Here is a 19,958-nt window from a genome sequence, read left to right as displayed (position 1 = left end):
TAGTATTAATTTTTAGAAGCTTTATAAAATTTTCCTTTCAAGTCAGGCCATATATGGCCAACTTGTGATCAAAATAGGCTTAAGTTTTCCACTCCTTTCTTTTCTTTTCTTATAATAGAAAAACTCAAAGAATACATTTTTGTCAATTTTTCTTATCCTTTCTTTCTTTTTTATATTCTAAAAACAACTCAAGGGGTTAATTATTTATTTTATCACACGGAGAAAATTTAGGAGATGTGAGATAGAAGTATTGTACTGCTAGTTAAGGTCATTTTCTCTATATTAATATTACATTATAAATTGTAAGCCACTTGTTATAATTTTTGATTGGATAAAGATGGATATAAAGTCAGAAAACAATAATACAAAAGATAAAATCAATTATGATAATGTTGACACAAACATTGTTTATTATTTCCTCTATATAAAATCAATGGTGGATGTAACAAGAAATGCATTGCTTATGTGAAACTACATATTTACCTATACAACACCAGACTTGATTTAATTATACTCCGGCGCCATGACGAATATTAATAGCTCTATAACTAAAAATTTTAGATGGTCTTTAGCTGGAACCACGGCTCTAGTCACTGGTGGTACACGTGGAATAGGATATGCTGTGGTTGAGGAACTAGCCGAGTTAGGCGCAGCAGTGCACACTTGTTCTCGCAACGAAGCTGAGTTGACCAAATTGCTGGAACAATGGACCGCAAAGGGCTTCGCGGTTACTGGTTCTGTTTGCGATGTAACTTGTCGTCTGCAACGCCAACAACTTCTTGAAAAAGTTGCGTCTCAGTTTAGTGGCAAACTGAACATTCTGGTAAATTGGTCACTTTTAAGTTTTGTTACAACATTAGTTTTTCAAATATTATCTTGAAGTTTGAATTGAACTTCTTGTTGTGAATAGCCATGACCTTTTAGCAAGGAAATCCGAAAAATGAACCTGGCCCGAACAAACTTGGCCCAGCCCCATCCACCCGAAAGCATTACGATCCGGTCTTCGGTCTTCCAAATTTGTGAATTGTATATTCGGAAGTTACTATTATTCCCTCAGTCCCTCTGCCCACTACATGTGTCCTGTTTTGACTTTTTAAAGTCAATTTTTTTAAAGTTTGACCATTAATATGTTGTTGTGTTATATAATACTCGATGAAAGTTATACGAATAAATTGAGTTTTTGAAAATGTTTTTATTTTTAAAAATTTTATCATATTATATACAGTTTTATATAATAGAAATAAAAATATTTAAGGTAAAAGTTTAAAAGAAAAAGACTTTAAAAAGTCAAAACAATACACATATAATGTGACGGAAACTGAGGCAGTAGTATTTTGCAGATTACATTACCTATCATGTGATAAAAGCGAAAATACCTTGCTATTTTATGGTGTGTACACTATGGTTTATAGAACAGAGTTTAGAAATAAGATATCTATTCTAGTGTACTAGTGTTCCTAGTGAAAAGATAATTAGCATGCCACTTACAAGTTACTAATTTGGTTGTATTTTTTTTATTAAGTAAATCGATTAGACAGAAAAAATGATTAAGAAAATCGGTTGTAACCATTAGATCTTTATACCTATATTAGTACTTACTAAGTTTTGATGTATAGTTTTAGGTTGGAAAAAAATAATGCTCAAGAATAGAAGATATTTTTTGTAATGCAAAAAGTATGCTTTCGACCTATATCATATTATCATATCTCTAAAATGCTTGTTGTCAGGTGAACAATGTTGGGACTTACATAATGAAACCTACTGTAGAGTATACTCCAGAAGAATACTCTATGGTTATGACCACCAATTTGGAATCATGTTATCACATATGTCAACTTGCACATCCTCTTTTAAAGTCATCAGGGTCTGGAAGCGTTGTTTTCATTTCCTCAGTCGCAGGTCTCGTTCACTTAGTCTCTGGATCGCTTTATGGATCCACAAAGGGTAATGGTTGCACAATTCTATTTGGCCCATATATGGAAAGGTGTTTAGATATAATGTTGATCTGTTTAATTTCATGATTCCTAATCCTAGGTGCGATGAATCAGCTTACAAGGAATTTAGCATGTGAATGGGCTAAAGATAACATTCGGACCAACGGTGTAGCACCATGGATCACTAAAACCCCCCTTGTTGAAGATGTAATAATAACACCTCTATTATTAATATTAATGATATTGAAGCAGCTTCCTTTTTTTTTATCATGTAAATATATTGTTCATAAGAAATATTTGTTTTTGTGTAGTTACTTAATAATAAGGAGGTGATGGATAGAGTAGCATCCAGAACTCCCCTGAAACGACCCGCAGACCCAAATGAAGTTTCATCTCTCGTCGCATTTCTTTGCCTACCAGCAGCTTCTTACATCACCGGCCAAATAATTGCTGTTGATGGAGGGTTTACGGTAAACGGGTTTGACTAGTTAAGTGTTATTTGTGTATTGTGTATGTGCCTCAGTGCCTAATTCATGTTGATGTGAAAATTTAATTTTAACCATCTGCTTTCTGCTTCATAATCCAATTTCTAAAGGCCCTGTATTTGGCAACTGTAGCCGGCCCAACAGTACCAGGCCCATATAATATAGGGTTACGGACTTACAGCGCATCACTCCATCGTCCATCCCCAATTATAAATTCTACACCTCTCAAATTCCAAAAACGATCAAATGATAGCTGTTATTTTTTTTAGTAACCGATTCCGGTTATTTTAAAAAAAAAAAATTGATTACGGTTAACCGGTACCGGTTAATAACCGGTTTGGGTTTTAAAACCCTATAACCGGTGTAATCGATTTCGGTTAATAATAACCGGTTAACCGATACCGGTTAACCTAATAGGTTATTTTTTTAACCGCCCACTATCAATAATATATAAGCCAAAAGGGATTTTCTTTTTCAACATAAAACAAGTTGTTCCGTCCAGATCTACCCACAAACACCACTGAAAACATCACTTCTTTTCATCATCATCTGCCCCTCATGGCCGCCACATATATCGATGTATATATATATAACTGGGCGGTTAGTGGAACACACACACACACAGGCACACAGCCACACAGTACATAATATTTTTGATGATTTTGAAGAGGTGATTTAGTGGAGGATCTTGAAGAGGTGATCAGTTGGTTCTTTCTCCGGTCTTCAATGCTTTTTTCTTTCTTTCCAGATGTATGTGACTTCATTTTTCTTTTTATATCTCGATGTATATATATATATATATATATCACCCAGTAAGTGGTGAGTGGTAAGTATAAAATAGAAACAATCCCAATTATATATAATTAATCGATTAACCGGTTAAAACTAAAAATAAAAACCGATTATCGGTTAATCGATTAGGAATCGGTTTTTAGTTTTGAAAATGCAAATCGATTACTAACCGGCGGTTTTTCCTAACCTACAATCGGTTTGTACTGTATCGGTTACTAACTGGTTACGATTATAGGTTAACTTTCGAATCGGTTCGGTTAACCGGTTTTTTTGTGCACCTCTAGATGTAAATAAGAAGAATAATAACAAATACATGATATAAAGAAGATATGTCACCCGAATATTGTCCTGGTAGATATTATATTTATTGTGTTGTATAAGATGTAAAATTTATAACATGTTTTTAGAAACATTAAATAGCTCGAAAAACTTTTGAGTTTTTAATGAATAAAACTATTATATATTAAGGAAACTTGAGAGTATAATTTAATAACACATTAAGAAATTATTAGATAGATGTCTGCGCGTTGTGACAGCCAAACAGTGATGATTTTGGGGATTTATGGTTGTGGTTGTAGTAGACTGCGGTAATTGATGCTAGTGGGTGGTTATGGTGACTGGTGACATATGTGTGTTTAGTGTGGGCAGAGGAACGGTTAGGGGGAAATGAGGAGCGTGTATAGTTTATTTGTGTACATGGGTATTTTGGGTAAAAAAAATGTTAAATTAAGAACTTTCAGTTTATATTATAAGGGGGTATAGAAGTAATTTTTTATAAGTCTTTCTCAAAAGAAGTTAATTAAAGGCAATTGAATAGGATTAGAATCGAATGTCACTAAAAGAATATTAATTAAAGGCAATTGAGTTATTTTTATTTTTATTTTTTTTAATTCTACTTTTAAAAAAGAGAAAAATAACAAAGGGTTTTAACTTTTTTAGACTATATTATAAAGAAAATAACATTTTATTTAGGAAAGTGTTGATAATATGTAATATTTTCACTTACCACTTAAAATATTTTCACCTACACTAGTCACTTAACATTAATGATTAAATTACACTATCAATCATTTATCTTTTAAAATACACACACACACACACACATATATATATATATATTAACCATTGACATCAATTACTTTTAAATCAATTATCTACATCACTTAACGCTTCATCTACCACCAACAGCCGCCCCCATCATCACATCGTCGCCGTCACGACCACCACCGTATTGCACAGGTAACGTGCTAGTATAAGGTAAAATAAATAAACTCATAAGTTGTAACAGATTAGTTGTCATCTAACTAAGCCATTGATTTTAATATTAATTGTAGTTAATTCCTTTTCTTTTTCACACTTTTCACCTTTTCATATCAAATTTCTGATATTTTAAGGTCAATTTTTAATTTTGTTAAACTAAATTTAATCAACCATTTAACTTAAACCAAATGAAATGAAATTTAGATCGCTTGAAAACATACACTTTAGCAACATAGTTTGTACATCATTTTTTTTCTAATTATCAAAATAACAAAATTTTAAAACTAGTTATTTGATTATGTTTTGAGTTTCCTTTAAATTTAAATTTTTTATGGTTTTCATATGAAGAATTACTTGATTACTTTATATCATAAATTCATATGTTTTCTAAATCAACACTTTTAAAAGAATATCATATAGCATTAGCTCAATGGTTGAAATACCATCCCCTTATCCATGAGGTATTGAGTTCAAGCTTTGGATAGAACATAAGAAAGTCCCTATATGAGGGCTTGACATGGGTATACCTATGTTCAAGTCTGAGGGGGCAGGGTTTACCCCTATTGATCGTCATGCCTTCGGCCGGATTAATAGGGAGTTTTCCCCCATCGGGTATTTAAAATATACAATTCTACTTCGAGAGAGCTCTCTAGCGCGGACACGATTAAGACAATCTATTCTAGACCTTCCGCTGTCGAATCGCGACACGAAGTTTCCAGCGAAATTCACCTTTAAAAAAAAAAGTGAAGTATGAAATATATTGGAACACAAGGATTATTTTAGGATATTTTGTGTTAACACGTCTTTAATCTAGTCATCTAGTCATCATTAATTAGGCAGACCATCATTACAATTTCCATGACCATTTTTATATTATTTCTCAACCAACATGGACAATTTCTTATACACGTTAGCTATAATCTTAGGGTTTTATCTAATATATGTTATTATTATTATTATTATCACTGGTATCAAAATTATTAGCGCTAGGATGATTGGACATTTGGACTACACTTTGTCTCTTGAAATCAAATGAGTTGGATCTTTGAAAATCCAGAGCCGAGTATGCTCTCTATGATCAAACAAGAACTTCATATTTTAAGCATCCATGTGTCTCTTAAACTTTGCAAAAGCATTACTAATTAATCAAACAACATTGTTTTTCCTAACTACGATGTTACCCAATAGCTATAGGGATTTACATAATTAAATATTAATTGGTGTTCAAGATTGTACAACTTTTATTTGTTTTACAAAGCCTCGTAATTTCTTTTTATAATATACTCCGTATGTCAAAAGATTATACATTTTATATTTAATCTCTAAACTCTAAATTAAGTCACATAGTCTAATTAAATTTAGCTAACATGATTTAACCAGGATCATATTTGAATTCCAGGGTTTAGAGTTTTAAAATGTAATGAACTACTCGGGTGTTCAATAACTGAGATTTAAAAGTTCATTACATATATTGAACATCCGAGTAGCTCATTGCACAACATAAACATTTGTATATAGTTTGTTCCAATCCGAAACCTGTTGTTCGAAAAAGAAAAAAAAAATATCAAGACCTTAAACCCTAATTTTATTTCAAGTTATTACTTGGATATTTTCGAGATGTAATACATAACCGGAGTAAATAACTCGGTTTTTCTCAAATCATAAACCACCAAACTAAATTTAATAATATTATAAATTTTTATCAATCATAAATACACATTTATATATTCAAGAAAAATTTAACTTTACAAATTACATATAATTAGTGCGTAACCAATTCCATAGATAAAATAAAACCTAATTGAATAAACCCAAAATTACATAATGAAAATAAATATCATGTGCTTAGATTGATCATTAGATTGTTTTGTTAGGTTGATCAATTATTTTCCATAAAACAAATACTTAAAAGGAATTAAGCCGCTCCTATCATGATGATGTTTTACCATATTCTTAACTGTTACATAAGTTAAACTCCATGAAAGATATATTTAAACAAAAAAATATTTATGATATATATCATCTCACCCCAATTAAAAATAAAAGAAAAGTGAGTGTGTGGTTGTCATGTATCTAAGTTAGGTATAGAACCACTTACATACTAATTTTTTAATATTTTGAATAAATGATGGGCCCCATGTATTTTATATATTAAAAAAACAAGATGTGAGGGGTTCTATAACTAAGTTAGGTACATAACAATCACATACTCCTAACCATCTTAAAAATAATTATAAATGTACGTACACACATAAACATTGCCCCACACATTATCATCTTTCCTTTTTTAAATAGAATGTGATCCTTATATAACATGTTTTTGTCATACACAACAATGTATGCATTATATGATTGTACTGTACAATTATACAGTGTTATGTATGGCTAAAAATGGTTGTGTAGGGATCAATTTTTTAAATTTGGACGAGTCATAAAGATGAACACCCAAGATGAAGTTGTGCCTATGATGTCATGAAGTTGTGCCTTTGATGTCTAAATTTGGATGAGCAATTTAAGATCTCGGCAAACAAGATAAAGACCGGCCTGATTGACTAAAAATACTACGAGTACACTTAGAATTACTCGTCATCAACATTAGAACATTGGACATATTTTCATGGAACAGATTATTATTGTGGAAAATACTCACATGTACAATATAGAATATTATTAACTAATGTCCGGTTTTGAAATATATCGGTAAATTACAGAATTTACGACAAAAGTGGTCTTGTGTGTAGTTTTACTTTCTACTATTTGATTTTTTTTTTCTTTGCAGTCCATGTGACCATGTAGTGAGTATTTTTAAGTTATGACACATTTTTTGTTTAGAGTTTAGACAACATAATTGATCAGTGTATAGTTGGTGAATAAACCATTTACCCAATAATTATATACTATAGCTAGCATTCTTTAATTCTAAACGATCGTTATTGTTCCATGTGGTCTTTGACTCTTTTCTTCAATTTAGCTATATATTCTGTTTGTGGTCGGTATCACTAAATTTTAGATATATAAAACGGCAAAAGTGAATATATCGATGATTAGAATAGAATATTAGTTCACGTTTCTTTTCAATTTAGTCATACAACAATTAATTAAAGTTACATATATATATATATATATATATATATGTGAGGAGTTGAGAGGTAGCTAGGATATAAATTCTACAACAAACATTATACAGCTAACATTTAAGTCTGGCTGCAATGGAGAGCGATTCAAAACCTAGAAATCCTCGATGGTCTCTTGCCGGGATGACGGCCGTCGTGACAGGTGGAACGAATGGGATCGGTTACGCTGTGGTGGAGGAATTAGCAGAGTTAGGGGCAGCGGTGCACACCTGTTCTCGCAACGAGGCTGAACTTAACAAGCGCCTAGAAGAATGGTCTGCCAAGGGCTTCACTGTTACAGGGTCCGTGTGTGATGCATCTTCTCGTCCTCAACGCGAACAACTGATAGAAAAAGTGTCGTCTATTTTCAATGGAAAGCTCAACATCCTTGTAAGTTGTTCTCAACCATTTTTGGTTTCATTTACAACTAATTAATAATTAGTGTGCACCATCATATATATCTTTAGAATTCAAACACTACTTCTAGATCAATATATATATCCCGCTAAAATACTTTTAACAGTGAAGACTGTCCCTGATATCGAATATCGACTTACCATTGAAAAAATATATCCAACTAGATAAAAAGATTTTGATCTTGATATGTTCGATTTATGTCTATTAAATGAAATGGCGAATTTATGAAATTAAGAAGGTAATGCAATGGATGATAGTTAATTGAAATATTGAACAGATTATTGTTATGATCATTCCGCTATCATGTTCCATTGATCTATCAGAAAATAATGAATCATTTCTCTGTGGTGTTATTTGGTATGCCGCGACAAACACATGAATTAATAAAATTATCCAAAAACTGCAAAAATGCTTATATAAATATATGAAAAATAAATTATGAACTTGTTAATTTTAATCATTGTCAGGATTAAATTTGAGCCTGTGAGGCTTGTGATCTTTTATAATTTGATCCTTAAAATCTTTCGTATTAAAAGCTCTTTCGCTCTTCTAATCAAAACTCCGTCATCAACATACGTGAGAGAAAACACTGATCTGCCCGAAACTCTAATTTTATTTTATTTTTTATATCAAAACTTGTCCATTATTAAAGTCCCATCAACCAACACCAGTATTTTTTTTTTAAGTAACTACATTTTGTTTTAACCAACTGATTTTTACATAAAATTTAACTAGCACGGTACACATGCGATGCGGTGGTGGTCTTGGCAGTGACAATGTCATGGTTTAGCGACTGTTGATGGTGGAGCGGCATTGAGTTGTGTATATAATTGATGCAAAGTGTTAATGAACATATTTTAATTGATAAAAGATTGATATTGTAATTTAATAATGTATGTGAAAGTATTTTAAGAGGTGTTAAGCAAAAATATTACATATTTTCAACATTACCAAAAATAAAGAGAGCTATTCTTTATCTTCCTTAATATAATGGCACATTACCCGCGCAATGCGGCGTTGGTTATGGCGGCGAGGGTGTGGTGGTGGAGGCGACTATTGGTGGTAGAGGCGACGTCGGGGGTGTAGATAATTGATGATGTAAAAGATTACTAGATATATTTTAAAAGATAAATGACTCATAGTGTAATTAAACCATTAAGGGCATTTTAGACAATTTCCGTTTTGTAACTTTCAACAATGAGAATTATTTTCTTTATAATATAGTATAGATAATGGTGATCATTGTCGCACATCTTTGACAAAAACCTGAAAGTTAAAATTACGAATGCAAAAATGTCGCACATCACTTGAAGTACCACAAAAGCATCAAAAATGATTACATTGACTTGCCTGGTATTTAACAAAAAACTATTAAGCACATAAAATACAAATAAACCTGGTCGCAAAATGTTAAAAAGCCACTAAGCTTTACCAACTATGTAAAAGGATATTGATAGATAGATGCCTTTTCGCAATTTGTGAACGAAGGCAAAGGGATTTCAAGCTAATAATGTTGGAAACAATGGCTTCACAACCTTGTTGAAGTCTTCTGGATTTTACCAAATAGAGTTATTTTATTAGACGAAAGAAATTTTATTAAGAAGCAATTAACAAAGTGTAGTAATTAAGAATATATACATTTACAATATTTTTCGAAATTTACAAATCGAATTGTTGTTCACTCGTTCTACTGAGATGGAAGTAGGACGATGCTAAAGGGCATTCAGCTCCTTTCAACTAACACAACGTCTGATTTTATTTTTTATTTTTTTGAACAACATTCGACATAAGGGGATACCTTACCATATAATGGTAAAGCCTTGCACGTACTCTAGACTACGAGATGCAAAGGCACGAGATGCAGAGGCGGTACTAGGATAAAATTTCGGCGGGACAAAATAAAAAATTTCATGAAATGTAAATCTAAAAGGGGGCAAAATGTTAAAAACTTATAGAATATTTTTTAAAATCCATGAAATATTGAAAATTACATAACAAAATTTAAATTTTGAAGGAGGCATTAGCCCCCCTTGCCCCCCCTTTTAGGCACGTCACTGACGAGATGTAGATCATACGTCGTTACAACTTCTAATTTAAGTTTTCATTTTAAAAGTTAAATCAACAGTTAATTTTTTATAATTGCCCCCTATCAGCCAATCAAACAACTGACTACCCTTATCAACCCATATATCCTAGTTTCTTCTCTTTGTAGATAACGGATGTGTTTGGTAGAGGCTTTTTGGAGGATTTTTAGAGGCTAGAACTTAAGGCTTTTAAAAAAAGCTTCTGTATGTAAAATAAAACCCTGTTTGGATAAAAAAAAAAGGTTGGAGATTTTATTTTGAAAAAAAAAGCCCCTAATGGGCTTCTAAATGAAAGCTCCTTGAAGCAACGTTAGAAAAAAAGCCCCATCCCCTATTTAGTAAATTACACCATTGCCCAACAAATCACGTTCACCTCTCCAATGGGTTTTTTGTAATTTTTTTGTATTTTCTATAATCAATAACCTTATTCCTCTTCTTTTAAACATGTCTTTGTTGGCTTTTCCATTTACTCTGTATGTATTATTCGAATTGTTTTTATTCTCCTCCTAATTGATTGTTAACCTTAGTATATTGCAGTATATGACATTAATTATCAATGACCTTTACCGTCATTGTTTGGTTCTGATTTTTGAACAATAGTATTAACATTATGCATAACAATTGGTTGATTAACAAAACACTGAATTGCGCACTAAAATAACTTTTTATACAATAAGAAAAGTATATTGAATCTGAACAAAGATAAAAAGATATGCATTAGAACTGAAGTAACAATTCAGCCAAATTGACCAGTTTCAGTAGTTCAATTCCAAGTCGAGACAAAGAATGATGTTGTAAAAGATTTAACATTATCGCAATTTTTTTAAAGCAACATGACAGCTTCATTTACGTTTGCATTGTAGCAACAAAATGATGTTGTAAAAGATTTAAGATTCTAAATCCGTAACTAACTACACCCTACTAACAAAAATCACATCAAACTAGCCATGTTCAAATAATTCTTTTACTTTATTCACATTTTGCTTAGCAAATAATTTGCATAAGAATATACTTTAAATAAACATAATATATTCGTGCTTAAGTTGAGCAATTTGATCCAAATATGCTTTAAATAGGTTAAAATAATTGGGCATTAATTATTAAAAATTATACATTGGTTGTGGTTGTATTTTTTTCAAGTCAAATATTGTATATTTCAAAATACGAATTTAAATGACATTTAATATCTAATAATTTAACCATTGACAATACTTAATAGACATAGACATAGTTATAATATAAAAGGAAAGAAAGTATGTGGTTATGTATTTAAGCTTGAGTATAAAGTCTCTCACATCTTAATATATTTATTTCATTAATTATATGAAGCCTAATCATTTATCTATATTGCATAAATTTAAAATTTAGTATTTTATGGGTTTTATACCTAAGATTAGATATCTAACAATTACATACTCACTTTTCTGTCGGGTATTAAAGTCCCATCAACCAGCACCAGTATTATTATTTTTTAAGTAACTACATTTTGTTTTAACCAACTGATTTTTACATAAAATTTAACTAGCACGGTATCCGTGTGATGCGACGACTATGTGATGGTTTAACGACTGTTGGTGGTGGAGTAACGTTAAGTTCAGTATATAATTGATGTAAAGGGTTAATGAATATATTTTAAATGATAAAGATTGATATTGTAATTTAATCATTAATGTTAAGGGGAATGTATGTGAAAGCATTTTAAGGGGTGTTAAGTGAAAAATATTACATATTTTCAACATTACCAAAAATTAAGAGGGCTATTCTTTTTTATAGACGGGTGCCCGCTCAATGCAGCGGTGATGGTGGTAGCGACGAAGGTGTGGTTACGGCGGCAGTGATGGTGGCGATGTGTGGTGGTGGTGGCGTGATGGAGAATGTAAATTAATTGATGTAAGAGAGGTTAATATGGTTACTTAAAAGTTGGAGAAGCTATGTTATTAGTTATTTCATTAAGGGTATTATAGGTAAATAAGTGAAGATGTTTAAATTAGTGAATAAAGAAAAGAGATAATATAATCATTTCAATGTCTTAATTACTTAAAGGGTGAGAAGACAGTTTGCTTTATATAGAAGTATAGATATAAATATAGATATAGATATAGATATAGAAGTATAGATATAAATATAGATTATAATAATTTATAAGTTATATTTTATCTGTTAAAATGAATTTGAGATATATATGTCACTCTCGGGAAACAAATAAATTAGAGCTAAACTAGATATAGTCAGGTTGGTTACGACTTTTTTTTATAGCTATAGATATAGAACAATAGGTTGTAGCTATGGATGTCTTATAAATACAGCTACCGATTTCTTTAACTATCTAACGACAGATTAATTAAAGCCGGCCATTATTGCCGTCTTAGCCGGATGCATGGTTGATAAAGAATCCGCTTAAGCTTCGAAATTTGATTTTTCTTTTTTTTAAAAAAAATGTGGATCATTTGCGGCTCGCAATAAGGGATTTAACTTAGATTGTCTTATCAGGATTCGCGCTAGAGAGCCCCTCACCCTCCAATAAACCGTTTGAATGCACAACATTTAATTGAGATAAAACTTTACCCATCTGCAGTGTTCAGATATGCTTCACTGAAGTACTTTATTTATGAAATCCCTTGAAATGTTTTTCCATTTCTCGAACTCGAGACCTCTAGCATGTAAAGCTGATACTCAACCACTGAACTATAATAAGAAATACGAAATTTGATTTAATTAAAAGCCCCCAAAATATAATACATAAAGGTATATTGTATGATCGTTTTTTACGTATCAAAAAAGCTTATAAATTGATTACCTTTATATATTAACTTTACCGTAGACAAAATAAAATCTCATCTTTTAATATATTAAAACACAATTGCTCGAATAACTTATCAACTAATCACAACTCTTAATTTCCTTAAATTTACTTTTGATTTCAATTTTAATTTTAATTTACATTTTTTTTATTTTCATTGTCAAGTTACACTTTTTAACAAATAATTTCAAAATGTAAAGTTTAATGTTAATTGTTTGATGATGTACGTGGTCGTTTATTTTTGCGGACAATCCAAAAATACATATCGTTTTCTATCTCTAATAGTACCTGGAAGCATTTTCTCTACCTTTGGTAAAGGTAATGCTGTCTACATCTCAACCTCTCCCATACATCGTCAAAGACGGTATTAAGACCTAAAAACTCGTAGAAGACAACATTAGGAGTTACTTTACCTTTTTTTTGGATTACATAAAAGTGAAAAGATTAATTACGAGTCAATTCTTTCGAAAGATTATACTCCATATATATATATAATATGAGTTAAGTTATTATGAGAACTAAGTATTTGTTGCGAGAACTAATTCAAAACATTGGATGAGATTAATCAATGACTAATAATTAATATGCATTTAAAATAACTAGCACGTTACCCGCGTAATGCGGCGGTAGTCGTGGCGGCGACGATGTGGTGATAGATGCGACTATTTGTGGTAGATGAGACGTCGATTGATGTAGATTATTAATGGGAATATTTTAAAAAATAAAGGATTGATAGTATAACTTAATCATTAATGTTAAGAGGTAGTGTAAGTAAAAAATTATTTTAGTGCTAAGTAAAAATATTACATATCTTAAGGATGGTAGATAAAAATATTACATGGAAGGACATTTTATACATTTCTCCCCATGTAACTTTTAACATGGATGGTATTTTTTTTAATAAGTAGTATAGATAAATAAATGATAATAAAATGTAAAAGGGTAAATAAGGAATAAAAAAAAAAAACTAAAAAACCGTAACTTCAATTCCAAATCTCCATTAACTCCGGCATCCACAATTTGATGATTCAAATGGTTATTTGATTTCAAAATTATAAAATATTTCGTGAAGCTTACTACTTTTATCAATACACATAGTTTCTAGTTTTTTAGACCTTAACATAATTAACACAATATATACATAATTAACACAATATATAGGTAACTTTTTTTTGACAAAATTTACAAGTGTACTTAAAATAATCATTTATGAATTACGTTCACATATAAACAACTTTTATTAACACATGTGTATAATGATGTTCATGTCTAAACAACTTTTATATACGAATGTATACGATGATGTTCACATGTAAACAACTTTTAGAACACATATCTATGATGATGTTCAATAATAAACCACTTTTATCTATACATGTGGACGATGATGTTCAAAAACAAATTTTAGAACACATATGGTATGATGATATTCAAATATAAATAACTTTTATATACATATGTGGACGATGATGTATACATGTATACAACTTTTATTTACACATATATATAACTAGGTGAAACCCCGTGCGTTGTACTGGACTATTTTATTTTCTACATAATTCATCGTAAAGGACATGTAATAAAAATACATATTCATATGGATTCAACAATAAAATATTAACAAAACTAAAGGTGTTAAAATTTAAAGCACTATCATATAAGAGACTGTTAAGAATCAAAGGTGATCTTCATTAGATCTATTTTTATTCCTTGAAATAATCCATAAGTAACACAATAAACGAAGACAATAGCTAATTTATTGGCTCATCGCAAAGTAAATCTGGACAAGTATGAGATAGAGTGACTGGACTACAAGATATTTAAATATTAAGTTTTTTTGGCATATAGAAACATAAGAAGTTAAATTACAATCAAAACTACATTGTATATATTAAGATGTTTGTCTCATTTACAAAACATTATCTCGTTTAAACACATATAGGGCCTTGTTGAAAGCAAATTCTAGTTGCAACAAATAATAAATATATGGTGAATCACCTATTGTAAGGCTACCGCCAAATCATATGAACACTCAACTATGTTAGAATGTTTGAAGTGATCAATTGGTTACCCATTTAAAAGCCTTGATCATTTATTACTAATTGATCTTATTACTCTTTAGTCACAATTTTTATATACAAAAGTTGAACCAAAATCGAAAATCCATATAAAAAGAATGGAAGTCACAAGTGAGTAAAAAAAAACATGTTTATGTCTCATTTCATATGGCTTTCTTTGATAACTACCATGAAATTGATTTTATAAAATTAATATGTAGAATTTATAAGTATGCCTACATGTGAAACTCATAAAATGTACAATTAGGAAAAAAAAAAGTATAAAACTTGAATTCCATGACAAGTAACCAACATAGTGAAGGTACTTAAATAATAGAAAGTAAACAAAGGTTAAATGTAAAAAAAATTATAGATAACACAATCATCCTTGAAAATAACATATTTTCATGGATAAGTAGTATTGTCATCATTATCTAAATCAGAAACATTAAATATGTGTTTGTTTTTTACTGTTAAAATGACAACTTACAACTGACTATAACTAAAGATGGGATTTATCAAGTAAAAATCAATTTTGGCAAACTCTGTCTTGGACTTTTGTCGATAGTCCTCAAGTAAAAATCAATTTGGGTAAACTCTGTCCTTGACTTTCGTTAATAGTCATTGCAAAACATACAAATATCCGATGAAATAAGTTTAATGCTAGATTATCTCCATCTTTTTTGACAGAATAATATTAGATACTGATAAATGAAAATTTAGTGCTAGTGTTAATGCTTGTGAGTTAAGAATATGATGAATTTAATATTAAAATAAAATTAGAAACATCAATAAAGCATGTATATATCTCATTATATGTACAACCTTGTAACATAAAAAATTATGGATAAATTCATCAAATAGAAATTGAAATGATAAACCAAAACAATGAATAGTATATCAAGCATTTAGGGTTTAAATGTTTTTCAAACTAAAAATCTTTAAGTTTTATAGTAGTTATGATACGTAAATCACAATTGTATCAATTTCACTTTTTATTTGTATTAATGAAAAAATCTTTCCAACTATCAATTTTAATAAAATTAACTAATTTGAAATAAATAAGAAATCTTGTGAGTTGTCATTTCATAAAATAAGAGTGGAATTATATACGTGTGGCTCCAAACACTAGTTATTTATTACACATGGCATTACAGAAGTCAAGGTTGTTTATTAATTATGGATCTCAAAAAATAAACAAAACATTATGTAGTACAATTGGCAAATAAGCCTACACTTTAACATGGAGGTTGTGGGTTCTAACCCCATTTCTAGCATTTTTAAATAAATTTTAATAAAATATGACACTAATTCTAAAATGCTTATGTGGTGGCTGACATGTCTTTGAGATCGATATGGTGCCGCCACATAAGAAAATGCTGACGTGGCGGGCTTAGAGAGTGTCACGTGAGCACATGTAAAAATCTAAATAATTTTTTTTTTTGTCAGAATCAAACGATAACCATAACAAATTCTATAAACCCCAAAATAGTTTATTAATATTTATATTTGATGAGAATTTATTAATATATCTTTGCCATATATAAAATTTTTGGAATTCATTAAATATGTTTAAATAAAATAATTATTATAAAATTTATAAAAATGACACATGGGATAAAAGCTTATGTATCAATTTTTAAAAATAACTTTAAATTGAAAGAGGTTTTAAAATATTAGGATAACTACTCTTTAATAGATATATAGATAGATACGAGCATGGTATCCGCGCAATGTGGCGGCGGTGGTGTAGAAGACGGTCTAGTAGTGGCGGTGATAGTACTGTTGGTAGTGGTGTAGGTTGATGTAATTGTGATAGTGAAAAGTTTTAGAAGATAAGAGTTTAAAGTGTTAACTATTAAAATAAGAGTTTATGATGTAAATTAATTAATTAAGGGCAAAGTTGTTAATTTATAAAACACTTTCCATAGTGGGTTTTTATTAAGGGACAATTTGGTAAATTCCCCTGTGACATTTGAGTAACTATTTTTAAAAATGAAAGGGATGATAATCTTTATATAGGATTATAGATATCACATTCTCACAATTAAACTTAGCATATCCTGTACTTTTAAAAGGACACCTAGTCATCGGTCACCAAAAGACGAAAGTAAAATCTTCTAATATTAAATGACTAACAAGTTTAATAATGGAGATCACATGAAATAACTTTTTTTTTTTAGGAAAATGCTAAACGCAAATGTGCATAAAAGATTTGTATCTTCCATATTTCCACCCCGTGAATTTTATGTTAAGTGTACAACTACTTAATGCACCTTAAAGGCTGCAGTTAGCAAAACCCTTTTTTAATGTATGGATTCATTGCTCGTAACAGGGATCTAGCTTACGTTGTCTTAACAGCGTCTGCGCTAGAGAGCCCCCTCACCCTCTAGTAGGAGGAGAAACCACCAACTAAACCGTTCGAAGGCACGACATTTAATTATATTGGGGTAAAATATTGACCTATCTGGAGGACTCAAACCGTTCGAGGACTTTATTTGTGAAATTCATTTAAATGTCTTTTTCATGTCTTGAACTCGAGACCTACATCATATAAAACGGGGGTTAACAGATCACATCAAATAACTACGCATATTTATAAAGTGTCTACTAAATCCGTGATCTATTGATTGATATGTTACGTCTTGGGCAAAAATCCTTTAACTTTAAGCACTAATATATATTCATTCAATACATTGTTTTTACAAAATTTTATTTTTTTGTAGGTTAACAATGTTGGGACCAACATTGGGAAGTTTACAACAACAGAGTATACTGCACAAGAGTATTCAATGATAATGGCTACCAATTTAGAATCTTGTTACCATATGTGTCAACTGGCACATCCTCTTTTAAGGGCTTCCGGAGCTGGTAATATTATCTTCATGTCCTCTGTCGCGGGTCTAGTTAACATTTCTTGTGGGTCTGTCTATGCAATCACTAAAGGTATGGTTATCCGTATCCGTAATGAGACAGACATTAAATTTCAATTGGCAAAGGGGTGATTTCTAATTTATATTTTTTTGCATCAACAGGTGCAATGAACCAGCTTGCGAAAAATTTGGCATGTGAATGGGCCAAAGACAACATTCGGACTAATAGTGTAGCACCATGGTTCATTAGAACCCCACTTGCCAACCATGTAAACATATTATCAACTTTTGCTTCAAATTTTGTATAAAATAAACAAGTTTGTTGTCGTTACTCGATCTTCTTATGTTGCTACAATTTCGCTTTGAGTTTGATATGAAATTTTGTTGTTGTGTGCAGGTGCTAAACGATGAAGCGTTTTTGGAGAAAGTGGTATCTAGGACTCCACTAATGCGCCCTGGAGAAGCAAACGAAGTTTCGTCACTCGTGGCATTCCTTTGCCTACCTGCCGCGTCTTACATTACTGGCCAGACAATTGCTGTTGATGGAGGTTTTACGGTTAATGGTTTTCCATGACTATAATTATTTCACATTTTCATAATATTAAGAACTATAGATATGGGTCGATCGATCATCTTATGCTCATGTAGACAGTCTATGGTAATAAATTGTTATCTATGATCATCAAATTTGTAATTTTCACAATTGACCGTAAAGCTTTGTCTAGCTTCAATATTGTTCACACCTCTTGTTTGGATCTCGCTAAGAGACCACTATTGAACCCTCATATAATAGTGTTTAGTTTGCGGTGATTAAATTGAAGATTCTATAACACAATAAACATGTCAAAAGAGTTTAGTACTTAGGCCTCTCGTAGTAAGCCTTCGACGAGCTCGTTGAGGGGTTGTTCGTGGGTGTTCGCAAAATGAAGTTAATGCTACGAGGTTGTTCTTGCTTGTCGTTTTCCTCTCCATTCTTAAATCCGAACAAGGTGGACGAGCGGTGGTGGACCAGGAACCGTGGCTAGACAAAACAAAAAAACAAAAAATTTCAAACGGTTACTTCTTTCAAATACAAACGGCTACTTCTATTTTTGGTATATATATATATATCTTTACACTACCTCTAATAAAAAACTCATCTAAAGAAAGTGTAATGATCAATCCTTCTAAATTGTTAGCCTAAAAATCCTCCTAATTAATAGGATTGTGACATGTACGTGGAAAAAGTGAATTCCATGTGTTAACAAGTGGATATATCAGGATGATTTTTAGGAGGATTGGTTAGGAGAATTTATCATTTTCCCTAAAGAAAACACTACATTCAATCATTTTATTATCTATTCAAACGTGTCTCGCAACAACGAAAACAACCTTCTTTCGAACCAAGCCAACGAAATGTTCTTAAATCTAATTGAAAATACATTCAATCAATTTTATGAATTTAATGTATTTTAATTATGTATTAGGACCTTATGTATTATTTTTAATTATGTATTTTAGTTTGTTAAATGTAATGTTGGTTGTTATGTTATAAAATAAAAGTTTTATTAATATTTGGGTTAAAATAAAGGGTTTTGCTAAACAAAGCCTTAAGGACTTTCGTTAAAGTGCATTAAATAGTTGTACACTTACCATAAAAATCAGGGGGTGGACTTTTGATATGGAAACGTACAACCTTTTTATGCACGTTAAGTGAAGCCCTAAGGGCTTCATTTAGCATTTTACTAAAATAAAATATAATAAAAAAAGTTTAGGATGAGGTGAGTAAGAGGTCTTAATATTAGGGGTAGTTTTTATTAATTAGAACAACCTGACGTGACATTTATGAAGATGTAAGGAAGAGATTTAGGAAGGAGCTTATTAAAAGAGGCCTTATTGGGGTTCCGAAGATTTGATTGATTCGCATGAAGAAAAAGAGCTAAGCACCTATGAAGGTACCGAATACTTTGATGGTTAAGGCCAAGATCATGTGTAAATTTTGTTTTATTTAAAAGTGGGGTACTGGAGTAAATACCTAAGACTTTGCATGATTATTCATTGACAAGCATGAGGAGTTTTGTACAAAATTATGCCTAATGAAACCCTATTCACAGCTATAAATGTTTCGCCAACAAGAAAAGGGTAAACTAAGCAAATTAATTAA

General features: G+C 30.8%; 2 protein-coding genes across 2 annotated transcripts; both read left to right on the top strand.

Moving 5' to 3' along the window:
* The first annotated feature begins 375 nt into the window (after nucleotides 1-375).
* LOC122586888 (tropinone reductase homolog At5g06060-like) lies at nucleotides 376-2,512 on the top strand. Its single transcript, XM_043758905.1, has 4 exons — nucleotides 376-823; nucleotides 1,728-1,944; nucleotides 2,035-2,141; nucleotides 2,246-2,512. Exons 1-4 carry the CDS (start codon nucleotides 524-526, stop codon nucleotides 2,420-2,422), a joined length of 801 nt encoding a protein of 266 aa, XP_043614840.1. The 5' UTR covers nucleotides 376-523; the 3' UTR covers nucleotides 2,423-2,512.
* A 5,096-nt stretch (nucleotides 2,513-7,608) lies between these two features.
* LOC122587078 (tropinone reductase homolog At5g06060-like) lies at nucleotides 7,609-18,555 on the top strand. Its single transcript, XM_043759153.1, has 4 exons — nucleotides 7,609-7,974; nucleotides 17,669-17,888; nucleotides 17,978-18,084; nucleotides 18,213-18,555. The coding sequence occupies exons 1-4, from the start codon at nucleotides 7,681-7,683 to the stop codon at nucleotides 18,387-18,389; spliced, it is 798 nt and encodes a 265-aa protein (XP_043615088.1). The 5' UTR covers nucleotides 7,609-7,680; the 3' UTR covers nucleotides 18,390-18,555.
* Nucleotides 18,556-19,958: the final 1,403 nt, after the last annotated feature.

This window comes from Erigeron canadensis, chromosome 2 (genome assembly GCF_010389155.1).
Source record: "Erigeron canadensis isolate Cc75 chromosome 2, C_canadensis_v1, whole genome shotgun sequence".
In the NCBI taxonomy this organism is placed as follows: Eukaryota; Viridiplantae; Streptophyta; class Magnoliopsida; order Asterales; family Asteraceae; genus Erigeron; species Erigeron canadensis.
This window is presented reverse-complemented; position numbering and strand designations above follow the sequence as displayed.